Source organism: Heteronotia binoei, chromosome 1, assembly GCF_032191835.1.
Source record: "Heteronotia binoei isolate CCM8104 ecotype False Entrance Well chromosome 1, APGP_CSIRO_Hbin_v1, whole genome shotgun sequence".
In the NCBI taxonomy this organism is placed as follows: domain Eukaryota; kingdom Metazoa; phylum Chordata; class Lepidosauria; order Squamata; family Gekkonidae; genus Heteronotia; species Heteronotia binoei.
In genome coordinates this window covers 76,340,231-76,367,751 of record NC_083223.1, presented here as the reverse complement: position 1 = coordinate 76,367,751, position 27,521 = coordinate 76,340,231, and the positions used below count along the sequence as shown (strand labels likewise).

Here is a 27,521-nt window from a genome sequence, read left to right as displayed (position 1 = left end):
TAAGAAAAGGATGGTAGACTAATGGAGACTAATGGAGCATAACAGAAGAGTCTCTGTTTATTACTCTCAACAATTAAGAAGGATACCTTTACACATCTGTCTCCTGACATGGCTACACTCTTCCCTCCCTTAACTGAATCCAAACAAACAGTGACCTGGTGACTGTATAAATCTACCTTGTTTCTGCTCTTTGGCCTTTGCATATGTCAAACATCTTAAGTTGTATGCAAATTTGCTGCTCATCTATATAGAGGCATCTGTCTCCATATAGGAACTGTTTACTTTCATTTCAGCGTTTTCTGAGGGTGCATGCACACGAAAGCACATACCTTGAATAAAACTTTGTTGTCTTAAAGGTGACACTGGACTCTAACTTTGTTCTACTGCTTCAGACCAACATGGCTGCCCACCTGGATCTATCAGTAGAAAGATGCAGCTGTGTTCTGCTGCCTATGCAGACTTATACTACTCTTCAGGAGGATACGAGCACTTTCCTAAGATCTGCCACTACTTTAGCTAAAAGAGGAGATAATCAATAATCAAATATTCTCTTTAGCTTCAAATCGAGCTATTTCTTCCCATTACCAATTTATATACCTAACTCCTTAAATCTATACATTTTACTGAGAAGAAAAACAGCCATCCAAAGAAGGTAATATAAAACCTTTGAATTGCCTGTTTTTTCAGGTTTACCAGATGTACTAGACAGATATTTGCATAATTTGATTGACACTCTCCCTTCTGACAAGTTAAAATATTTAAATATCACCACAGATATTAAACAGTGCTTCTATCTCTTGTTTATTGCAGAATTTGTCTGCACCTTCCTTATTCCTAAATTTGAACTGTAATCGAAAAGCATCTGTAATACAATGGGCAACCTGCAAAGGGAGACAGAACACCACACGTGAAGCCAAACAAGTTCTGCTGTAACAAGTAGCACCTTAAGAAACGAACAAAATATTCAGGGCATGAAATTTCAGGAGCCAAAGTTCCTGTCCTCAGATGGAGGTACCTGATAAAGGAAGCTCAAATTGCATACAGCATTAGTAATCAAACTAACAGGTCAATCTTGTTTTCACTGAATTTATTGGGATTCACCCCTCAGCAAGTATGTATAGAATTGCACCTAGGGTTGCCAAGTCCAATTCCTGAAATATCTGGGGACTTTGGGGGTGGAGTCAAGATCAAGGCTGTGACAAGCATAATTGAACTCCAAAGGGAGTTCTGGCCATCACATTTAAAGGGACGGCACACCTCTTCAATTCCTTCCTTCCATATGAAATAATGAAGGATAGGGGCACCTTCTTTTGGGGCTCATAGAATTGGACTCCCTGGTCCAATCTTTTTGAAACTTGGGGGGTACTTTGGGGAGAGGCACTAGATGCGATACTGAAAATATGGTGCCTCTATCCCAAAAAACAGCCACCCCAGAGCTCCAGTTACCCGCGGATCAATTCTCCATGATTTTCTATGGGAATAAATCTCCATAGGGAATAATAGAGTTCTCAGCAGACATTTACTTCCCCTCCCCCTGCTTTCTGATGACCCTGAAGCGGGGGGAGGGCCTCCAAACCGGGGGAACCCTAATTGCACCTTCAGGCTATAGTCTGTTAATACACTTTTGAGAGAGCATGTATAAGGGACCATACACATCTGGGCCATTTGCTTTTTGAGATCTTACCGTCAGGTAGACGATATAGAGTGTTGAAGGCTAGGACAAACAGATTTAAGGACAGTTTTTATCCAAGTGCTGTGGTTAGGTTAAATGCAGGGTTATGAAGGATTATCTGTTTTAGATGTATTTAATGGTTTAAATGGTTTTATGAATGTTTAATGGTTTTATGAATGTTTATTTAATGGTTTAAATGGTTTTATGAATGTTTATCCGTTTTAGATGTATTTAAATGGTTTATGAATATGTGTGTTTGATGTGTTGGTATGTTTGTGGAAGAGCACCTCATTTCGTTGCTCTCTTTTTGTTGAGAACAATGACAATAAATTCATCTATCTATCTATCTATCTATCTATCTATCTATCTATCTATCTATCTATCTATCTATCTATCTATCTATCTATCTATCTATCTATCTATCTATCTATCTATCTATCTATCTATCTATCTATAAGATCAGTCTGCCCAGTTACCGTTCTACACACATGCTATCTATTTGGATCCCACTTTATTCAGGATTGCAGCCTAACCTGACTAGTGCTTTATTGGTGCAAAAATGCAAAGATGAATTCAGCAAATTTCTTAAGAATCTACTATTAACACTTTCACTTTAATAGCTCTATTAAAACCACTTAGGCTTTAGAATTTCTTTCTCTATACCAAGGACTTTATTACATTCTCTATAAACAGCATTTTTTAGAAAGAAAAATGCTTCAGTAGAGGATTTTAGAGGAAAACCAACCATTAGAGCTAATTGGAAGGCTTTTATAATTCCCTTGAGCTAAAAAATAAAGTTCAGATGAACCAGTCTGACCTGGCAAAATGTTCTAAGATTGCTTGTAATAGTCTTTAAAAAACACTAAAGAAAGTTTTGCATAAAGACCTGTAAGAAACCTTAAACATTGTCATTTACTATAAATAGGATCAAGGGGATTGGAGGAAGACAAGTAGTGAGGTTATGAAAAAGACAGAAACCCTGAGCCCGATAGCGGAGGGCGGGATATAATAATAATAATAATAATAATAATTTTTAATTTATATCCCACCCTCCCCGCCGGAGCAGGCTCAGGGCGGCTAATATAATATAATATAATATAATATAATATAATATAATATAATATAATATAATATAATATAATATAATATAATATAATATAATATAATATAATATAATATACAGTAAAAAGTAGTGCAATAATAAAACAAAATAAAACATCCTAATTTACAATTATTCATCAGTTAAACATTAAAACATCAATAAAACCAGAGTTTAAAACCACAGATTAGTTTGGTGCTCCAAATATAACATAGCTTTGCATAACGATAGTATAATAATTCCACATTAAAAAGCCATATAAATGCAATAAATAAATAATAATAAAAAGACAAACACAAATACATGGTTTGCAGGTACTATGGTTGGACTTGTGTAGCAGATTCCAGAAAGCTGCCTTCCGAATAGAGATGATCTTGATCTCACATCTTTTCATGAAATGGCTTAGGCCTGTATGTACCACATAATTAACTGGCCAAGAGCTGAACTGTGAAGTAAAGTTTTCCACATAGATCCCATGTCATGACTTGCAGCTTTAGTGTGATGATTGCTTATTGTTGTTCAGTCACACAGTCGAGTCCGATTCTTTGTGACCCCATGGACAAAGTCCCGCCAGGCCCTCCTGTCCTCCACCATCCTCCGAAGTCTGCTCAAATTTGTGTTTATTACATCAGTAATGCTATCCAGCCATCTCATCTTTTGCTGTCCCCTTCTTCGTTTGCCTTCTGTCATAAGAATAAAGGCTTATAGCAGTCCATATTGTATACAACTTTTATTTTAAAAAGGTGCATGGAGCGGGTTTCATGTTTTTGTACTTTTGCCTTTACCCTACAGTTTTAATGTGTAGATCCTTGTTAATATTATGACCAAAGCACTGGCTATCCCTCTGCGACAAAAAGGAGCAATTCTCTTTCTCTTTGATTACCAGCACACACTTAAGGAAGTCCTTGAATTCCAAGCCCTCGAGAGGTTATAGAACTCTACAGTGCTTTATTTTGTCAGGGCAGTAATTTGATGATTACTGAGAATTAGTCAGAGATGTGGTTTGCATCAAAAGGTGAACCTATGAGTATGACAGATTGCCTTTATATAAAAAGCAAAATAATTATGCTTAATTATTGTATCATTCTGAGAAAGACTACTCCAAAAATAGAGTACTTCATAGAACAATATTCCATGATAAATCATCCCAGGTTCTTTTTCTTTGCCCACCAGCAGGTGCTTTAGAGAATGATTCTTTGTCTTATAATTAAATTGGAAGAGGAATTATTGTCTACCCATGTTTATCAGTTTTCATCCTCTGAATTATTCAATGTTTCAATTACTTACTTTGATACCAATAATAGCACTCTGTATACTGATTAATCGTATGTGTAAGCAAAAAGGTTTTTTTATTGAACATCTTTCATAAAGTGTAATGAAGAAGTAATTTTAACATAAATTATACAACGTAAATTAACATGAATGATGAAATCATGCTTTACATGACAATTTTCCAGTTATGCTCCTATAACAAAAGTAATACTTTTTGTAAGACTGGCTGTTGATTAAACAATTAAAGTACATTGGCACTGGCAGTACTTATGGATGGTATTTCAGGGCATTTAAGACCAACAGAAGGTAATGTCTAAAATCATGAATTATATGACAACAAAGGCCTATTCAAAAGGCTTAACTCATTCTTGCGTGTATACTAACATACCATGCACATGTACATTGATACTGTATAACACCTAATTATATGGTATATCATGTGTAAAAATTTCTAAGGAGATCAATGGGGTAATATAAATATTTGTGAAATCTGCTCCATTATATGTATATTTGTGACAAAAGTGCTTCAGTTCAGTGGTTGATGTTCAAGTAAGAGATTGTTTTTCTTCAATAAGGGGAAAAACAGTTTTATTGTGGTGAATCCCTGTATATATGCCTCATGCAGAACTGTCAAAAGTACACCTGGTGTAAATGAGGATGTTTGAAATGCGAGTATATATTTATTTGCAAAATTATAAATTGCAATTGTCTACCAACCAGTGGTATCTGCACTGGTGTATAACAGAAAAAGAACAGTGTAAATCATAATAAAAAAACAAGCAACTGAAAATAGAGCACGATACAAACAACAGCTTGCATTAAAAGTCAGTCTGAAAGATAGGCACAAAAATTACATTGGTAAAAAGAACAAAAGACTAATAATCCCCAATCAGCAAATGGTTTCCTGAAAAGCAAATTTTAACTAGGCACCAACATGTTAAACCAAGTTAGAGAACACCAGTGCACTAAGAGACAGTTCCACTCATTTTGGGTGATCTGCATAATGGTAGGTTTCATGACAGCTTCACAGAACCTCAAGAGCCACTTCATATGTTATCACAGCAATTAAACTTCCTCTCAGGCTGCTTGGCTAATATTTGGGTGAAGAAACTATGTGACATGGTTTCTTCTGATGAAAATTTCTGTCCTGGACCAACTTCCTGGAACCCCTCCACCTAATAACTGGACCAACTGGTCTATGCAGCAGCTGTACCCGAAAGTTAAAATTGAAACAATGGGGTGGATCTTGCTCCTATTCTATCACTACCACTCCACTAAGAAAAGTCTGAAGCCTTCCTCTAACTTAAATGGCTCTTCCAGTGAACAAAGGCTCATTGGAGGATGGTTGGATATATCCCACTGGAAGAACTATTACTCTGCAACAGGATGGCAAATCTGAAGCGGTTGGCAGGATAACAATGGCGGAAGCCGACATTGTATCAAAATCTTTGTTTTCACAGTGTCATTTGAATGGTTCAAGTGGATGGGTGGGAGAGTAAGGAATTACAACTGCTTTATAGAGCAATTACCATTGCCATTTGCCAAAAGACTGAAGATACATCATGTCAATCACCTCCCAGGAGATGCTAGCTTAAACAGAAAAGTGGGCTGTTGGACAATAATGGATTTATATATTTGTGACTCCCTCAGGTTTCAAGGGGACAGATTTGGATACCTTCCTATCCAGGATTGCCGTTTCTAAGTAAGTCACAATAAATATTGTCTATCTAAGTATTGAGCAATCCTATTAACATATATCTACATGTAATAGATACTTAGTATTTTTTAGTTGCAAATTGTTTCAATCTTTTTTCTTGAAAAAGGTTGGTTACTCCAGTGAAAAACCAATAAATTAAAAAGAAAAAACAAGAGGAATGTTAAAAACTAATTGCATACTGAATAGCTTGCTGGGTCGGCCTAATGCGCAAAACTTTTCACAGTTTAGATCCTAATTTTGTATACCTCATTACATTATATTTTAATTACTGTTTTAATTTTAATGCCAGAGATAATTAAATAAATTCAAATATTTTTTTTAAAAAAATCTTAACTCAGGGTTCTGTTATTCAAACATACTCCTGACAACTGAAACCATGAAACTGCTTACACCTTCTAAAGCAATTTTTGATACCAGAAAAGGAAATGGCATAATCACTGTTGTGATAGTATTTCACGCTCATTGTGATTACATACTTCCTTTAAATGTGAACACTGCTCAGTCTTGGTTCTTTCCCTCTGCTCTAATTTATTAGAAATAATTTATTACTTTGGAGCAGGCCAATTTCTCTCACCAGCAGTTTGTATTTCTGCTGCATTCAACAGAGTACCTATTCGCCATAAATAAATACAAAACAAGGGGAACTCATCAGAGAGATGAAAAATAGCTTGATCAAGGTTCTGCAGAAACTTCTTTTTCTCTTCTTCATCACAGATGGAACTAGCAGCATTTTCTTGCCCGGTCCCTCTTTCAAGAAGCTGTTCCAAAATTCTACACAGAAAGAAAATATTTTCATACTGAATAGCATACTTGGCTTGAACCTAGAAAGAAAAAACACAGATGGAAGAACATCATCAGCATAAATACCACAGTAAGCTTAAATTGCTAAAAACTTATCCAGCTCAAATATACACCCACTTCCATTGAGTTACCATTACTCTCAGCTGAGGGTCAAGTTGAGGATCCAGGATCTTCTCCTATCACTTTTTTTTTTGCTGTAGCCATTGATGGGAGTGGGGAAATAGAGTGGGATATTAATGTTAGGAGTTTCCTTGACAAAAATATTTGCCCAGCTGGTAAGTTCCTATAAGAAAAGCAGTGTTTCCCTCTGAGGACATATATTAACTTTATCAGACAATTCACACTGGGAAAATGGCATAAGAAGAAACAGTTAAGCACCCGCTCTCCCAGGGCCATAGTCCCAGTCTTTAGTCTTGCAGTTGTCTGATGCTAGGTCTGAAATTAGTAAATGATTAAACTGTTGTACCTTTGATGGCATCACCTTTTAAGGATCAACCAGATTTGACACACCATGAAAGCAATCCTTTAAAGAAATACAAGCTGACAATAGTTTATTTATTTATTAATTCGATTTATATCCCGCCCTCCCCACCGAGGCGGGCTCAGGGCGGCTATCATTAGAACTTTCATAAAATGGATGATTAAGTCTCTACTTTACATACATTATAAATTAAATTTTTTTTAAATGTATCGTGAAAAAATTAAGAACATTTTTAATCTTGAAGGGGGTGGGAAGAACCCCACCCCAACAATTCCTTCAAAGTTGAACATTTTCAAAGCTATGTGGATTTAAATTGTTTTGGGGTAGAGTTGCCAAGTCCCCAGTTTCCCAGAGCGGGGGACTTTTATGTGCACTTTGCACACGTGTGGGGCTATAACGTCACCCAGAAGTGACATCATCAAAATGGTGGTGCCTGTGTGGGGTTGCTCTAGGTATTTCTGGGAAAATTCTATGGTTTTTCCAGACGCTCTAGCCATTGGGGAGGTAAAAACTCTGTGGTACCTATTGTATAGGCTTTATTTTGAGCAGGAACGCACAGAAACGCAGTTCCAGCTGGTTTGGCAATGGGGGTGTGGCCTAATTTACAAAAAAAGCCCTGTATGTGATTAGCTTCCCCTGCCAGAGGTAGAAACAGTAGCACGTGACCTGAGAGGACAATCCTGCCACCATTCCCACTCCTGTTGATGAGGAGAGGAAGAGGCAGAGAAGCCACAAAGACTGCTTTAAGCTGCCATTATTGTTTGCTTTTGGTGACAGTCATGAGTCTTTTGCATCACCTAAGTTCTCTATCAATGTTATCATTATTAACAAAGTGAATATTCCACCAGAACAAGTTAACTAAGTTGGGAGACATCATGTGCTGAATACAACAGACTGAAGTTTTTGTCACTTTGTTTTTGTAAAGTTTCAGAGAGCACTCCCATTTTGCTATTCCTGGATACAGGTGTGGGGGTCCATAACAGGGTAAAAACAAAGTGGTGGTGGCTGATCACAGAGGATACCTACAGGAGAAACAGAAGCTCTGCTGTAGACAGCTAGTGTATTCTATTTCTGGTTCATGCCTTCAGAACCTTTGACTAACTATGCAAATTGCAGAGATCACCATGGATGCTGTCCACCAAGATTCTGCAAAACTACACAGCTACATGTGGCTAACTTTGCAGCTCAAGAAATGGAAATATACTTCAAGAAAAGTCTTGCAACACAGGTTCAAAACTACTAAATATAAATATATTTTTAAAAATTACAACTAGGCTTTCACATCCTGTAATTCCTTGCAGGTCCCCAGTTTACCATCTCAATAATACCAGATTTTGGATTTACTGCTAGAAGACAGTGGCTTGACAGGGTTGTCAGACTCCAGGTGGGGCCTGAAGATCTCCTGCTCTTACAACTGATCTCCAGCTGGCAAAGATCAGCTCCCCTGGAGAAAATAGCTGCTTTGAAGGGTGGACTCTATGGTACTGTACATGCTGAGGCCCTCCCCAACCTCCACCCTCTCCTGGATCCACCCCAAAATCTCCAGGCCTTTTCCAAAATAGACCTGGCATTTCTAAGATCATCCAAATGAGTACTGTACTATTAATAAACAAAGTGGCTGCAGAGTTTACAAATCATGAGCTGTGATTTTATTATTATTAATTAGATTTGTGAATCACTCAATCCCAGAATATACCACTCTTTAATTTAATTCAGACTGTCATTGCCTTTGACTATATCTCAGTTTAATCAGAGAAGAAATAGTGAGAAATAATTATTTAAGAAAAAATGCAAAGAAGTATTGTCCTGTGGTCTTGCTATAGCCATTGTTCAAATCAATTCTTCACTCATTGCTTTAAGCACTCCTAGTTTAATCAGCATTCTGTTAAGAATCATTACTTCTTGCTTCATACACATTTAGGTTATGATCTCTGAGCACCACAAACTAATTGGTATTTCTGTTAAAGTCTCTTTCAAAGGGTATTGGAATTGACCTCTATTCTTCTGATAAACCTGGGGTTTCCCCTCTCCAAAATTAAGACGTGTATTTTTTGTCAAGAAATGAGAAAGTGAAACTTTTTAGTTCCTGGAAGAACTTAAAAGTACATACAAAAGGACCTCTGAGCCACCATTATCACTATTTATTTAAAAACAGGGTTTTTCCGGGTTTCATACTTTCTGGAGATTGCAGCTATCATAAGGAAAAAAGAACAAAATCTTAATGTCTAGTAAATTGTGGCATGAATTTCTGAAGGACTGCACCTTCATTAGATGAATGAATCAAGCAGTGAAGGTAATGTGTGTGTATGTGTAATTCATATATGTTTAGGCTTGACAACACACATACAGCAAAGTAGGACAGCAATGTTTGAGAGTGTGTATATACTAGAATGGGTTGTGTCACTTCATTCTGTAGGTGTGGGAAATCTCCTTTTTGAACATTCCTTCAAACACATTCAAGCAGGAAACCAGTACAGCAGGAACAGCACTATTCTTAAAGAAGCCCTACCCACTGAGCTGGTGAATGGCTTGCAATGTGGTTTATGTAGGGGAATATTTTAAAATGGTATCATCATTCTACTCTAATACTTCATACTGCTGTAAGGGTCAGAGACCCCCTTCCAAGAATATTGTTGCTAGCCTCATATTGATTATTGATTAACAAATCAGATCAGGTGCTGGAGGCAAAAGGACAGGCCTGAACTTTATATGTGAACTCTATAAACAGAAGACAGGCAACTTTTAATAAGCTTCAAAATTTGGCCTTGAAACAACACAGACACACAGTTGTCTTTTGAAGTCACTAGTTGACTAAACTTGGCACACATAAGGAGCTGTAGTCCTCAATAAGGTTTTTAGACTGAACACCTGTTGCACATAATTGAAGAGTAAAGGAAGATCACCTAGAGTTCAACATGTGTCTTCTTCATTAATTAGCTATAGTGAGACTTGCTATGTAAGCTGTATGTCTTTTGAACCCTCGTCATTTCAAATTTATGGTTTGTATTGCTCATTAAGTGTCTGGTAATGGAACCTTGAACCATGGTTTGAAATTTTGGCTTGAAACACGGGTTTCCATTTATCATATTATTGGTGGGGTCAAAAGTACCACCAATTAAAAAGTGCTGACAAATATGTTTTGTTGGTATGTATGCTCAAGTTTTGAACAAAGAAAGTTCAATTGAGCATGCCCAATGATGTCACAAGGAGATGTTTTTGAGGAGGGGCAACCTCAGGTATAAAATTGTGTGTTACTACTGCATAATCAAGCTCCTTGGTAGCTTCCTTTATTTGCAAATAAAGTACTTTTTCCTATGCAACTTGGTCTCCCAACTCTGGTGTGACTTATTTGGCTCAGCCACACTTGCCTAAGGACCTCTTCTCTGAGGTATTGCTTTCATTGCTATTTCTGTAAATACAGCTGTTCACACATTCTCAGTGCTTGAGACCACAAAGACCTTTTTGAGGGGAGAGTTTTTTGCTGAGGTGGCTAAATTGTGAATTGGGAGCCGCATGTGGCTCTTTCACACATATTGTGTGGCTCTCTGAGGTTGAGGAGGAACTTAATTCCGGTTTACTCTTAAGTAAGCTTGCTTAGCATTGGGACCTCAGTTAGCCTCTGAGCACTGACCCATAGGTAGGTGACTATTTCTGCCATGTGTGAAGTGGGGAAGGGGCAAGTTTGCAAGCTCTTTTCCATCACAGAGGTCGCCTGGAGACCTAGAGCAGGAAAAGAGAGCACAAGAGCCAAGGGAGTCACTGAAAGGAAGGATGGGATTAAAAAGGGTGGCGCAGGATTCCCTCTTAGTTTCATAACTTTTGTAGATGTATTTACTATCCTTGGTGTCAAGGCAATGCATAGGATGCAGGCAGTGGTCAGTGATTAATATGGTACATATGTGTTTCCTTCTTCCACTGCTGCAAAAAAAAAGAAACAAAAAAATCCCCTAACCTTTCCCTATGCTGATTTTATGGGGACTGTTATTCCCAGTGTTTGTTTTTTAAAGTCTCCTTCTAGCATGGTCATGTTGCAAAGTGCATGCATACATATTTTATCTTTCTGTGCAAATAAAGTATTAAGAGTTTTAATAAAGATTTGTGTGTGATATTTGTTTATGCCTTGTGGCTCTCAAACATCTGACATTTATTCTATGTGGCTCTTATGTTAAGCAAGTTCAGCCAGCCCTGGTTTATTGTATGCAATGTCACTGAAACATCAGGTTTTCCTTGTCCTGCCTACAGCAACTGGAGAGTACTAACTCTCTGAGATGATAAATACTATTGAGCAGCCTTAATCCTTAAATGTGATAAAATACTAATATGTATTAGCCCACTATTGGCTATAAAAGGCCTGTTGTGGTATGAACAGAATGGCCCAGTTTGCATGAAACGCTTTTTAATAGGCAGAGCTTGCTATGTGACAGCTGTTACATGGAGCAATTTGAAGTAGCCTTCTTGTGATAGCCAACACAAGGTAAATAAAATGCTTGGAAGACAGTCATTGAGAATATTATATAGTTTACACTGCGTTTCTCTTGGCTGCTTTAGCCAATATTATTTTACAATATGAGTTGTTGTGAGTAGGTAGGTGGCAAACCACCACGGTTTGGCTCTTGCCTTAAGAACATTCTTGTTGGGTAAAAGAGACTTTTCAGGTGTAAAAGCAATTCAACTAGTTTAGTTTATATATATTTGTGTAATCAATTTTTACTTTGTAAAATTTCTTCACTCAGGGGAAATTGCATTTAGTGAATTGAGGTTCCCTCCCCATGACATGTGTCAAACCACCAAGCAGTAATCTTAGCAAAGAAACTGAGTGAATATCACTTGTGTTTGCTTACTGATGATCAACATTTCATTTTTACATTCTGAAGTGCTTGATCTGTTACCTCATAAAAGAACTGGTTTAAACAGATTCTCTGCAGGATATAAAGTCAAGATTAAACAAGAGAAAGCATCTAGTAAACATTTCACAGATTTTCAGTCACACTTGAAACCTACTCACAACAACTCATACTGTAAAATAATATTGGCTAAAGCAGCCAAGAGAAACGCAGTGTAAACTATATAATATTCTCAATGGCTGTCTTCCAAGCATTTTCTTTACCTTATGTTGGCTATCACAAGAAGGCTACTTCAAATTGCTCCATGTAACAGCTGTCACATAGCAAGCTCTTCCTATTAAAAAGCGTTTCATGCAAACTGGGCCATTCTGTTCATACCACAACAGGCCTTTTATAGCCAATAGAGGGCTCAGGGGTGATGGTGGGGGTGAGGCTGTATTAAAAAACACTCATAGTAGACATTGGTTTGATGAATCTGGATGCTGGGTCTTGGGTTCAAGCCTACCAGAACATGGACCCTTCAATCAAGAGGTGTTAAAATTGCATGTTTTCCCTGTCGGTTGCAACAGACGCTCTGTATCTGGGGAGGAGAACCTCTCCCACATTCTCCTAATAGAAGACAACTGTGTGCCCTTCCATCACCATAACTGTCACAGCATCTCTTGCCCCTCTGCCTCTCATCCATCAAACAGTTATTTAACAGAAGGTGCAAACAAACAAACAAACAAACAAAAAAGAACAGCAAGTGTGCTTTTCAGAAGTTGGTAAATGACCCAAATGACCAGAAATTCAGTAAATGATTCAGTTCCCAAACTCGGCAAAAGAAACTGCAAACTTTAATGACCAGATGGTTACTGTGCAAGCTTAAAGCTGTTTGGCATGGTACAGTGCTAGATGACAAACTCCAGATAACACTGAGACAATCTGGAGCCTTGCCTTACAAATGAGTAAAGGAGTTCAAATGAAGTATGTTCACCTGGTAATTATGGAAGTATGTTCAGGGGAAAGTATGATAAAGAATGTAGCAAGAGGTTACTGATCTAAAAGCATGCTCATACAAAGAACAAAAGGAGAGAGGTCACTTCTGGACAATGTGAAAAACAACCAAGAGGTTATACTGCTTGTAAGTTGATTATGGAGCACCCCATGCGAGAAGAATAATCGAAGCAGGACTGGTCAAGTCGACTGCCTGCACGTCGGGACTCCTCCTTACAAGCATTTTGATACTTGCTTATATTGTTATTTCACTGTAATTGTTATTATTACATCATAGTTATTTGGTCACTATAACCTCTTGGTTGTTTTTTACATCATACAAAGAACAAGACAAGACAATCATTAATTGGATGTTTGAATGCAATTGAACATTCACATCAAGAAGGCAACTATGTTGCTTTGTGATGCCCTAAGTCACATACTAAGTCACATACCAAGCCCTTGTATGGTACCCAACATTCATCACATTTACCAACAATCAGTCTGTCACTGCCTGTATATCTAATATAATCACTCTGTATGGCTGATATTCAAAAAGCCATGAAATGTGCACAAACACCTCAACAGGAGAGATATATCAAATAGCAGGGTGAAAAGTCCTTAAATATATTTTCCCACTTTGCCTACTATATGCATACTTGCAGAAGACATGACTTTATTTTCTGACTACACTACCAGCAATATAACCAAAAATGGTTACATCAGCTCCATAAATTCAATTTCTTAAGACCTTTTTAAAGGACATCTAAATGAGGGTAGCTGAAACCTCACTTTACACAGGCATAGCTAAGCAGTATACATGTGCACACAACTTAATTTTGTTGTGGTTACTGGACTAAGAATTTATAGAGAAATATTTCTGCCTTTTATGGCATCATATATTTAAAAGTATCCAACCTAACAATCTCTCTTCCACAGCTGAAAATTGAAACATTAAATTGCTTGCTACACAACTTGTTCCTTAAATTAAAGGGAACTATAGAATTTTTGTTAAAAGAAATTACATTCACTCAGGACTTTTTGTGTAGAAAAAGCCCGGAAACAACTCATTTGCATATTAGGCCACTCTCCCTGATACAAAGTTAGCTAGAACTGCGTTCCTGTATGTTCCTGCTCAAAAAAAGCCTTGCGTTTACTTAAGACTGGGTCATTTCCTGGGCTGGGTCACTGAAGGAAAGAGAATATTTAATGAACAATTAGTAAATGTCCCAATACTCCTCTCCATGCAATATTCTTCTAAAGATATCTAAAACCAGTTCAATGGGGGGAAATTCCAACACAATCCAAAATAAATGGTAAGCTTTCAGTATTACCTATATTTACTTACATGCAAATCAAACTATTGCCAACAAGACTTATTATGCCAAGTATTTATATCTAGTATTTCAACTATAGTGGAGAACTGTCAGAAAATCAGCACAGAGTTAACATCATCCTATTCTTTTTATAGCTATTTTTAGATTATGCTCAAGTGCTAATGTCTCAAAAGACTGCAGTAAACAACATACCTGCTTCTTGTACCCTTTAAATTAAGACACTGTTCTTTGTATGAACCTCTCCATTTCATCCACTGAATACAAGAAAAAACACAATAAGGACACAGATTTCTTAACAACTAGTGATGTGTAATTGATTGTCTCACTTATACACAATTGTATCATAGTACAATTGGTTATGAACTCACATTCTTTAAGGTGCTAATGGAATAATAAACAGATGAATACTTGAAATTGTAAAACGGCTACAAGAAATCAAAATTACCTTAACTTAGAGAATCCCCATTTGTTTTGTAGAGCAGAAGCTACCAAAATCACTGTCTCTGAACAATAAACTGAATCCAGGGTTTTTTTGTGTGTACTATTCTGCGAAAAGTGTTAGAAAGATTTATATCTGGGAGAACCTGAGTTATAGCCAGGCACTGAAGGTTCAGAGATGGCGGAGAACAATAAGCAATTGCATTTCACTACCCTCTGAGATCTCTTGACTGAGTCTACACAAAAGCACTCAGGAGCAATTACCTGAATAGATGCCAGGTACTGCCATATAATTGAAATGTTAGTCTGGATTTGATGATCCTTTCCTCTCCCTTCTTCCTGCATACAATAGGGACTGATCCTGTGTGTTCCTGCCCCAGTTGCTAGTAACCAGTCCTGGCCCTGAGATCTCTCGACATTCAAGGGAGGGAGCAAAATCTGAGTTATGCACATAACTGTAAATAACTGCAGGGTAGAACTGCACTACAATCCATCCTAGAAATCCAGGATGATTCTAGCTTTGTTGGATCCTCAAGCTGACTTGAGCCCTGGGAATTTTGTACCCTGCCTCCCCCCACTCTAGTGGGCCTGAGTCTGCCTTTTTTTTGCCAGTGTTGCATCTGGCATTCATCCCTGAAAGTGCAGCACAGCACACCTGTGGGCGGTGCCTGGAAGGGACGAACGCAGCCTGCCTATGATGATCAGCGGTGGGAAGTTTAACTGGCCAGGATTGGACCTGACCAGGAAGAAGGTTGTTCCAGGAAATGTATATAACAAGGGACCCAGACCCGCCATGTTCTCTTGATAATGTACTCGCTAATAAAGCATGTTGCCATCTGAACATCCCCGACTTCAGTACATTACACTGGCGACGAAGGTGGGATACCAGTGAGCAGAGAGTAGCCTCCAGTGCTCCGAGCTCTAGTGCTTCCGTGGCTGAGGCCATGGCTACTTCTCCCAGACAAACCCTACCGGCATTCGACGCCACTCGGCCTGACTTATGGGAATCATGGGTAGACCAAATCAACTACTATATAGAACTGCACAAAATGGAGGCAGCGGCTGAGAAGAAGGCGCTTCTCCTGAGCTCGTGTGGGGTGGAGACCATCCATCTGATGAAGCGACTCATCATGCCGACTACCCTCGCAAGGGCCACCTACGACCAACTGGTCAAGGCAATGACGAACCACATGGCGCCACAGCCACCCCGTCTCACACGCAAGCACGGGTTCTACATGAGACAGCAGAGACAAGCTGAGTCTGCCGCCAAGTATCTTGTTGAGCTCCGTTGATTAGCCCTGAGATGCGATTTCACAGGGGACCTGGAAGAGATCCTGCTGGACTGATTCGTGGTTGACATCCGGGAGGAGAAAATGCACTGAAAGTTGCTAGCATACGAGGACAAAGACATTGACCTTGCGAAACCACTCCGACAGGCAACCGCCTTCGAACAGATGCACACCAGCCCTTCCACGCACCAGGCTGCCACTGCCTTGATGTCTGGTTCCGATGAGGAAGGGGCACACCAGCTTCGCCGCCAGCCACGCAGCGGGCTGAAAACACCAAACTGACCATGGGCAGCGGAGAAGCCAAGCACCAAGTACACCAGCTGTGGGGATCTACATGAGTGCCGAGACTGCCCCTACCGTAACGCAGACTGCAGAAGCTGTGGAAAAGTGGGCCACATTGCCCGAGCTTGCAGGGCCAGAACCAACAGGATGCCTCAGTCCGCACACCACACCACACCACACCATGACACAACAGACGCACACACAACAGCTGCAAACAGCAGCCAGGTAATGCACTTGTCCCAGGACACCCCTTACAAGGCCAAAGTGCAGGTCTTGATCGAGAGGGGATTCCTGCCTGATGGAATTGGACACGGGATCCATCTCCATTATTTCGGAGGAGTCCCTCAGTAAACTGCCCCCACAACCAGCTGGCCCTGCGACCCAGGGAGTTCATATTGTGGGACTTTACAAAGAATCCAGTGCAGATCATGGGTTGGCCCAGAGTCAGGGTGGAGTTCAAAGATTTTAAAGGGGCCCTGGACATACTTGTGGTAAAGCGCCGGCTCACTACCCTATTGGGATTGGCTTGGTTTCAGCCCCTGGGCATCAAAATTGTAGGGGCGGACCACATACAGAGCCACAATTTCGACCAACTGTGCCGGGTGTTCCCGGAAGTATTCGATAAGGCTCTGGGAACGTACAAGGGGCCACCTATCATGTTGCAGCTGGACCCCACGGTTAGGCCCTTAAGGCTAAAGGCTCAGCGGGTTCCATTTGCACTTAAGCCAGAAATCAAAGCCGAACTGGACCGCCTCATGGCCCAGGGGGTACTAGAGCCCGTCTCCCATGCCACTTGGGAAACCCCCATAGTCATCCCAGTCAAGCTGAACGGGGATGTGCGCATCTGTGCAGATTACAAATGCACAATTAATAAAGCACTACAGAACCACCCATACCCCTTCCCAGTGGTCAGCCATGTCCTCGCCTTCCTGGCCAGTTCAAAGATTTTTGGGAAGTTGGATTTGGCCCAAGCATACCAACAACTTCTGGTAGTTGCACCACCTGCGGTGGAATGAGTTCCTCAACTCATACACCTACAAGCTCGTCTACCACCCCGGCAAGGCAATGGGCCACGCAGACACCCTCGGCTGCCTTCCGCTACCAGAGATGGATCCAGATCCTGCCCCAGCCCACCACGTGATGCCCTTGGAGTCTCTACCAGAGCGGCCCCTCCATGCAGTGGAGGTAGTCAGGTCTATGGGCAGAGACTGCATCCTTGGAAGAGTTTCAGACTGGGTGGGGAGGGGTTGGCCCACGGGCAAATTGGACACTGAATTCAGACTGTTTGTTTCCCGCAGGGAAGAACTCTCCTTATACAAAGGGTGTATTTTTGGGGGCAGCAGGTCCCTCCCCCACTCCGGAAGCAAATGCTCAAAGCCTTGCACGAGACGCAGCCGGGGATAGTGCGTATGAAAGCTCAGGCACAGAGCTATGTATGGTGGCTGGGAATGGAGAGATAGAGGGGTGGGTTAGGAGTTGCCCGCCCTGCCAAGAATCCCAGCCAAATCTGCCCGGCACCCCTGTTCACCACTGGGAATCCAATTGGGTGCCGTGGTCCCGGCTACACAGACTTTGCGGGGCCATACCAGGCGGTTACAGAACCCCAAGCAGCAGCCCCAGCTCCCCAGATCAAACCTTGGTGGTTGCTCAGAGAACAGCAGCCGTCCGCTCATTTGAAAGACTATGTATCTTGAACTAGGGAGAGAGGAGTGTTGTGTCTGGCGTTCGTCCCGGAAAGTATAGCACAGCACATCTGTGGGCGGTGCCTGGAAGGGACGAACGCAGCCCGCCTATGACAATCAGCGGCGGGAAGTTTAACTGGCCAGGATTGGACCTGACCAGGAAGAAGGTGGTTCCAGGAAATGTATATAACAGGGGACCCGACCCTGCCATGTTCTCTTTGTGATGTACTTGCTAATAAAACATGTTGCCATCTGAAGTCTCCGACTTCAGTACATTACAGCCAAGATTCAAGGCAGGTTAGCAGAATAAAAGCAAAATAGTTATATAGCATAACACATCCAATGAATGATACTATAGACCAGAATTTAAAAACCTTGTGAACCACAAACTGCTTAAAGCAAGGTATACCTACTGTGGAGAAATGTATTTTTTCCTGGAGGGAGGCTGGTAAGTGGCAAGTTGGTGTTTCAAGAGGGTTTTTTTTCCCAGACTGGGAAGGAGGAAGTAGCGCATGGCCAGGGTCGGCTTGCCCACTAGGCAAACTAGGCGGTTGCCTAGGGCACCAAGAGGCCGGGGAAGCAAATTGGGCTCTCCCCTCCCCAGTGCTCCAGGCAAGCACTTAGTTTCCCTCCCTCCCCCCTCCCTGCTGCTGCTGTGGCCGCTGCTAGCCCCCTCCAGGCTGCTGCCGCCCCCCCCCCCCACTGACCCCCCAGCACTCTGCTCCCCTGCCTGCCGCTGCAGCGGTGGTGGCTCTCCGTTTGCTCCCTTCCGCCTGCTCACCGCGGCTAAAAGTTCTGCCGGCTTCGCAGCCGTGCCTGTGCGTTTTGTCTCTTAACAAAACGTGCAGGCGTGAGCTGCAAAGCTGGCAGAGGCTGAGCTTACTTTTAGCCGCGGCAAGCAGGGGGAAGGGACTGCAGTGGCGGGGGGCAGCCAGGCGAGCATTGTATCAGGGACCCCATCATTGCTTCTTCCCCAATCGCCTTATTGACACCGCTGCTCCTTGCCTCCTTTCCCCTCCATCCCTGATCACTGCTTCCCCCCCATTGCCTCCTCTTCTCCCTGCCTCCCTCCCAGTCCCGATTGCCACTTCTTCCTGCTTTCCCTCCCAGTCCCAATCGCCTTTCTCCCCGCCTCCCTCCCTGTCCCGATTGCCTTTGTGCGCTCGCAGTGAGTGGGGGGAGCAGACCACAAGGGATGCCTGCTGCCTACTCTCAAGTAGCCCCATGACTGCTGCCTACTCATGACACGGAGCTACTCGCGAGTAGGCAGTGGGGGGGGGATCTGTGCTGCCTTGGGCACCAGAAGGGCTCGGATCGAGCCTGCTCATGGTCTTCCTGATGTATCTCTTAGGAAATGTTTATGGGTCTTGTTAAAGACAATGGGATGGGATGGTTCATCCCACTTTCTGCAAGCAGGGAACATAGAGGCTTGGAGGACTTTTCGCTAGACAGGTTCCACAAGGGGCTTTCCTAGAGACAACAGGAAAAGAAGTCTTGACCTGGGCTGAGTGGGGTCAAGAGAGAGGAGACACAGGTTTGTTAAAATTGCCTTGCAAGGAGAGGGTAGTCTTTTTTTCTTGGGACACTTGGCTGAGGAGGATGCTGTGCTCTGATCTGCAAGCAGGTGGCCACAGAACTTGTGGAAGAGCTGGGGCAAGCATTGAAGGCAGTGGAAAATCTTTAGAGAATTAGAACACCCAGGATAAAGAGTCTCTCCTAATTTTAACATCTAGCTAGGGTATGCTTTAGAGCAGGGGTCCTCAAACTACGGCCCGCGGGCCAGATGCGGCCCGCTGAGGACGTTTATGCGGCCCACCGGGTTATGGCAAAATCAGACCGGAAGTGACATTCAACCTAAACTCGCGTTAGCAACGCACACTTCCGGCACTGGGCTGAGGCGGCGGAGACAGAGTGTGAGGTGATACCGAGGTGAGGTGAGTTCCCAGGCCGGGGTGTGTGGTGTGGGGAAGGGAGAGAGATGAAGAAGACGGAGAACTGACGGCCCGCGGCCTTGTACAGTAACGGCAGTCCGGCCCTCCAACAGTCTGAGGGACAGTGAACTGGCCCCCTATTTAAAAAGTTTGAGGACCCCTGCTTTAGAGAGAGGGACAGAGGATTTGCGCTTTTCCAATTTCTTTTGTTTTTCCTTGCTTCAATCTGATGTGGTGCCAAAAGTATGCTTGTAAATATTTTCTTTTTAATAAATATTTTAAATGTTTGACTATGGAAGTGGTTCTTTGTGGTACACAGACCCCCAGTTTTGGATACCCTGTTTAAAAGGGGACCCAGAAGGAGGGAATGCAACTGGCTATTTCCTCAGGGGTGCACAAGGCATTAATTTGCCCCTGTGGTAGCTAGTGGGAGATACTGGGGCAAGGTCTCTGAGCATGGAAGGGGAGCTGAAGCTCCTGATCTCTTCAGTGGGAACCCACATATTGATCAGATGGTAGTGGCAGACTACCCTAGAGTGAAGGAAAAGCCTCTCCAGGAGGGTTGGGAAACCGAAAGAGGGCAAATCAGAATGGGGCCTGCAGGCCAGAGCAGGCATGTTCTGTCACACCTACAAACAGTGCAGAAAGTGGAATTGCAAAGGCAGAGGACAATGCAGGAAAAGCAGAACATCAGCTGGAATAATCATTGCAATAGATTACAATCCTGTTCCATTACAAAGGCACCCTCCTGATTCTGCTACCGTTCTAAACTTTTCATAAAGATGTCCTCTTGAATATTACTGTTTTGTACATTCTGCAGAATAGCAGACATGTTGGGCCTTCCTTACCTCCCCAGGCAGGTCATTCCACAAGACGGGAGCCACCACAGAGCATGTGTGAGAATGGGCATTTGCCAATTTAACACGTTTGTTCACAAAATGAGATATGTAATATTTTGCAACAGTAGGATTTTCCAGATGGTTAGTTCACATCCCAGTATAAGCATACAGTGTTTCTCATTCAAAATGCTGGCCACTTAGTTATTGTTTTAATCATTACTCTTATATAGATTCTCAGAATTGCTCCTGTATGACCCTTTTGTACAGATATGCTTTTTGTCTGGGGAATCAAAACACCATGAATATTTGCTGCCTCTGTGATACAGGCTGGTTAGCAAGCATCCATTTAACCAGGGATTACATGAAGTCAGAGTAATCAAAAGAAAGAGTTTTTCTATAGGATCCTGCCTGTTTTTGTTTTTTTTCTCCCATTTCTTGCCTGAAGGAGAAACAAAGGGTAAACCAGAACAAAATTTTACTTTAAATCTGTCTTATGTGTATTGGAAGTGAGCTTGACAAAGTGTGCAAAATTGGATTTCCCCCCTTAGTGTTAACTGAACATCCATATCCTGAACACAGACCAGCAAAGTTATTCCTCGCAGAGTCTGATGCCAATTTAAAACAAGGAACTTTTTTTAAAAAAGAGAAACAACCCAGAGACCCAAAGAGCAAGGTGGAGAAATTTAACTTGATGTCAATTAAATCAAGCTGTGCTGCTTTCTCATTTAGTTTATGCAGACATTCTGCAGAGCAAAACTCTCTGGAGAATAAACGTTGTGAGTGTGAAAAGTCAAATTCTGAACAGGGTATTAGGATTCTAAGTTGAAGTGACGGTCGTCCAAATATGAGACACATGAAAAATACAGAAAAATAAAAAAGACTGCAATTCCTCAGAGGTACAGCAGCTAATGCAGCTCTACCCAACACTGTGGCTCAAATTGAGAACCATTTTGCCAAGTGAAATATGCAAGCAATTACTTCTTTTACTTCAAAAGGACACTGATGGAAACTCAAAGATTTTTTCCGCCCTAATGTAATTTCAAACCTGAATTGATCTGGCTTGCGATAAGAAATAACACTTCTTCCCTCTACTGCTTCTCCACTAATTGCTTCATTGCAGATATTGTAACTTTCAAAGACCTATTTTTGCATATTTTTCATATTTGAACTATTGAAAAGTGAAAACACAAGACGCACTGAAGTGTCAAATGCATTAAATACTTGTAGTTTTGTGGTGGAAATATTTTACTCACCTCTGTAGCTCTAATTGCAGAATACAATAGTTTGTGGATTAAAGTAAATTCTCCATGCCTTCCTTCTTTGAGAATAGTTAAATGTTTCTCTCTCTTTTACTAGCTATTTTGGGAAAACCAGGTTCACAACAACATGTGTTGCACTGTTGAGAAGAAATAGCGCTCTTCCAGTGCAATTAATTTGAAGACTTGAAGAAATAATCTGAAGCAAAATTCCATTCTTATTGGACTTTATTTGTCAGAAAGCATAATGAAGTGGCTCAATAGCATTGTCCTATTAAGTTGCTTTCAGGGATACCATGTAAACACTATCCCCAAAGTAAACATAAATTTTCTTTCTGTAAAGTGGGATAAAACACAACCATCAGGGTACTTTTTAACCCCAGGCAATGCAAAACAGTGAGGTTAAAATATTACATGAATTTTTGAAAAGGCATATTGATCTAGGTTGTAGGTTGGAACCAATTATGGGACTTTCACAAAAACATGTACCTCACCACAAACAAATATGTGTTTAGGTGGGTGTTGAAAAATAACCCACGATCATCTGTTTTTACAGCTTATCTTGGTTTTCTGAGATCTTGGGTTCAAAGTCTGGGTATTATGAAACTCTCACTTCTTCCATCATAAACATGGATTCTCTTGGTGACATCTTGGTGATTTTGGAACTGGGCTTGGGATAGTGAATTATGTTTTTCACATATATCTGAGTTAGGCTTCCCAACCCTCCCGCCCTGGCGGGGGACCCCAGGATTTCCGCCCTCTTCCCCCGCTCCCCCAAAAAAACAGAAGCGGGGGGAGGGGGGAAACGGCGCCAGGGAGCATGGCGAGCCACCGCATCCCAGAGCGGGCGAGGCTGCCGCGCCACCCCCTCCCCACCCACCGCAGCTGCTCCTCCGAGATGAGCCCAGGCTGAGCCCATCTTGGAGGATCAGCCAAGAGGCGGCAGCAGCTCAGGGGAGGGTGAGGCAGGCCAGGAGCATGGCGAGCTGCGAATCTGGGCCCTTCTAGGACCCGGACTCGCGGCTTGCCACGCCCCCAGCCCGCCTCCACTCCCCCTCCGATTCCACCCTAGAGGTGGAGTGGGCGAGGCCACCGCGCCGCCTCTTCTCCGCTCGCCGTGGCTGCTCCTCCGAGATGGGCTCAGCCTGAGCCCATCTCGGAGGAGCAGCCACGGCGAGCGGAGAAGAGGCGGCAGTGGCTTTGCCCGCTCCGAGATGGGGCGGTTCGCCATTTCCCCCTCCTCCCCCATAGCTCCACCCCAGTGTGGCTCCACCCCCAAAGTCTCCTGGCTCCACCCCCAAAGTCCCCAGATATTTCTGGGGTTGGACTTGGGAACCCTAATCTGAGTTAACGTGGCATTAAAATAGTAAACCTCAACATTTAACACTTCACAAGCAACATGCTGGCTGTGTTTCATATGCTTGTTGCTGTTTTACCATGCAACATGGTACATGAATCAGGCCCAGTGAGAGGGCCTGTTATCAGGATACAACTAGCAAGTACTTGGGAGTCAATAATTGAATTGCAGTAAAAATTGTTTCTATAGAATGTTTGTTTCTATAAAATACGTGTTGTTTCTATAAAATCCATGAGTAAAGACAACAAAGAACATGTGAATAGGTTAGAGCTTTTTAGAGGTGCTGGGAATTCATTTAGCTAGAATTAAATACAGATATTTCTTACTTACAGAAAGTAGTTTTGTCCCATAATTAACATGACTAAATATATACATGGTCAGGCTCTCTTTCCTAATTATATATTGACATTACCAGTCACTGTTTATTATGACTGAGAATTTTAAGTCAAGCCAGTTTCAGAGGGTAGCCATGTTGGTCCACAACAAGACAGCTAGGTACAAGTAGCACCTTATAAGACCAATAAGAATTTAAGTGTATAAGCTTTTGAGAGTCATGTGTCCCTTCTTCAGCCACTGCTACTGGACTCATATCTAGTCATTTTATGTCAAATATTGGAACGTTTACAGTAAAACAGTTTAACTTGACATGATCTAACATTTTTAAAATTTGTTGGGTACAATTAAGAACTCTTTCAACTTGATGATTTGAATGAAACCATATGCATACTGAAGGAAGGAGATAGTAGTAATGTTACCAACCAAATGTCAATGCAGCTTACCCCACTACAGTTTTTAATGAATTACAGCTAAAATGTGTGCAAAAACTCACAAAGGAAGTTACAATAATTCAAACCCATCACAAAGATGGCGGCTGTCTTTCTTTTATTCCTATTGAAATTATAAAAGTATCAGTAAATGACAGGGAGCAGTACATAATAATTTATAATCAAAGCAGAAAATAAATTTTAGATATACATGTGACATTTAATAAACTCTAGCCATCAAGGCAAGATCAGGCTTAAGCATGCAACTTAGTTATGAAATGCTTACTGGAAGAACTGTACACTGCATGTAAGTTTTTGGGCATGAAATTTATACTTGTATAATTATACCTAACAGCATATTACAAAAGTGTGACACCTCAGAAAAAGTTATATACATGTAAATTTATACCAGGGTTTACACCACTGCCCCAAGCTTAAGTTCAGTTCTTTAAAATACAATTAGCAGACACCAAGGTTCAACAGAAGATTTAGGGCCAAACAAGAGGCAAGAAGGTGTCCCTGAATCTACACTGGGGATGAGCTGCCATTCTGTAGTAGTGAATTCACACCAAGGAACTCCTTATATCAGCACTGCAAGGGCCCAGTTTGAGTTGGGATAACTGCAGCATGGGGGAGGAGGGGCTGACCCGAAATGGCTAGTGAAAGCTAGCCAGGCAACGCTATTGAACCATTACAGGTGATTATCAACAGATCCCTCATAGAAGGGATCTTTCCCACACCACTTAAAGACACTGTGGTTCGCCCCCTCTTAAAAAAGCCATCTGCAGACCTGGCCGAATTGGTGAACTATCGGCTGGTAATCCAAATTGTTTTTTACCATGACTGTTAGTTGCCCAGAGTCCGCTTGCGGAGTGGGCGACTTATAAATCCAAAGTAAATTAATAAAATAAAATAAATTTGGGGGTTGGAAAAATTGTGTGGAGGGGACTGCCATTTTCAGCTAATTCTATACCTTGGCTTAGAGGTTTAGATGCAAAGGTTACCTAAAATTGTCTGTTGTAAAGAATAGGAATAAATTATTATTCCTTCCCATTACTGGGTCTTAATGTGGGAGATGTTCCCAGTGAACATTTTTCAGTGTGAAGATGCAAATACCAGTAAGTAAAGATTATTATTTCATTTAGTAGCTCTGCCGTCACAAATATAAATCACACAGAAAAAGATTAAAAAGTTAATGTATTCTAGAACTCAGGTTTTTTCATTAGTATGACAGGTGCTGTTGGCTATTCTATTTGATCAGTGTTTTCCATTTCTTCTACATACTACTTAATGTTTTCAGTTATCAGTGTATGTTATTGATATTAAATTTAAAACACCTGAGTTATTTTTAGCATCAAAACCCAAGCTGCAATATAGTTAATCTATATGTCGTTAACCATTTTGTTTTAATTATGAATAGTGAATAGTACTGAATAATATTTTCTCAATAAAGCATGACTGCTATAAAAGAGTGGTTTTAAAGGAGAGGATTTTAGGATGATTCTTCTCATTTATCTTTTAAAAAATGCTATATTCCAGATTTAAGACAAAGTCATCAATTGAAAATGGTAATATTTAGTAATTATTAATGTACAAGTTAGAAGTTCTGTGTGAAAAAGCACAGTAACTGCAACATCAGCAGGCATTCTAAAAAATAATTACTTAAATTTCAGAATGATTAATATATCGTGAAAATAAAAGTCTTCAAAACAATTATTCTTGCATCCTGACCTACAAAAATAACTGCTAATAAATTCAGCAATAAGAACATAAGAGAAGCCATGTTTGATCAGGCCAATGGCCCATCCAGTCCAACACTCTGTGTCACACAGTGGCCAAAAATTTACATATATTGATGATTATAGAATCATATATATATATGAATGATTCTATAATCATCATTTGTGACCTAATACAGAGATATAAATCAAAGGTCTCATTCTAGATAACTTGCTGCCATGGCCAAATACACTTCTCTTGAATAATAGTTCACATATATATATACACACTGTGGCTAATAGCCACTGATGGACCTCTGCTCCATATTTTTATCTAACCCCCTCTTGAAGCTGTCTATGCTTGTACCACCTCCTGTGGCAGTGAATTCCACATGTTAATCACCCTTTGGGTGAAGAAGTACCTCCTTTTATCTATTCTAACCCGACTGCTCAGCAATTTCATTGAATGCCCACGAGTTCTTGTATTGTGAGAAAGGGAGAAACGTACTTCTTTCTCTACCTTCTCCATCCCATGCATAATCTTGTAAACCTCTATCATGTCACCCCGCAGGCGACGTTTCTCCAATGAAACTCATCTTGGAAATTTGTTTTAAATAACCTCCAAAAACATCTAAGAAAGTTAACTAAATTGTGGTTTGGACCTTGCAATTTATTTCAAAGTGATAAAAATTTTTTTTCTTTATTTTAGCATAACTGTCATAAAGGCTCTCCCCACGTTTTGACCCCAATCCAAATCAGACCCACACATGCCTGGGAATTAATATTCCTGCATAAAACTGCAACACATGTCTGACCACGTGGGCCCAGTGAGGAAGTCAGAGATCTGTGGCTGGATTTAACAGGATTGTTAAGATAGTAACTGATCATTAATATACCAATATATTAACTAGATAGTTCATTCATCTAGTAATGAAAGACCTACTGCATTCAAAATGGGCAGTGCAATTCCCTCCAAGGCATTATCCTTGTCAGCCAGCATGACACCCAGCTATATATCCTTCCACCAGAGTATCTTTGCCTATATCTGTGCAACAGCCACCCCTGAAAATTGGAAAGCATCAAAGGAAAATGAAACATCAAAAAAAAAAAAAAACCCTGGTTGTTCTGCCAGCATACACTCAATTATCTTCCCTGTAAGGGAAAAATCTGAAATAAACCTATAGTTGGCCAGAAGTCCTTTATCTAAAGATTGTTTCTTAAGTGGTGGGCTGATAACAGCCTCCTTTAATGCTGCACCTTAACACCTCCATCTTGTTAGAACTGAACTTAAACATATGTGTTTTGTTTAATTGTTTTAAATATTTTCTATGCATTTGTATTTTAAATGCTCTTTTAATTCTTGGCATGTTTTAATGTTCACTGACTTGGGGCCCTGAGAGTTGAAAGGTAGTACAGAAATGTTTCTCTTTCGTTGGACAGCTTATGTATGTACCAGAAGTATACATGTGCTCTACTGGCATGGGGTCAAGTCTAAATTTAACAGCCACCCTAAAATGTAAATTATATGTAATATCCCTGTCTGTAAATTAAAGCCACTGATTAATACTAAATGATGCTGCTTTATGCAAATATTTTTGTTTCCTGGATTGCTTCACAGCTGCACTGTTGGATTTGTACCTTGCATGGCTCCTGGTGGGAGAGCATTTATTTTAACCCTGTTGATACACCAGAAGAAATAAGGCTACTTGGAGAAGACACTGCTCTGATAGCATCATGCTGCTAATCGAATTAAGAATACAAGGCCCA

General features: G+C 41.0%; 1 protein-coding gene across 1 annotated transcript in view; it reads right to left on the bottom strand.

Annotated features, from left to right (window-relative positions):
* Positions 1 to 6,093: 6,093 nt before the first annotated feature.
* Positions 6,094 to 27,521, bottom strand: part of MEI4 (meiotic double-stranded break formation protein 4) — a 74,486-nt gene continuing 53,058 nt past the window's right edge. Inside the window, exon 5 of the mRNA XM_060233301.1 lies at positions 6,094 to 6,581. Within this exon, the coding sequence (XP_060089284.1) occupies positions 6,306 to 6,581 (276 nt within the window). The 3' untranslated portion in view covers positions 6,094 to 6,305. The remainder of the gene's footprint in view (positions 6,582 to 27,521) is intronic.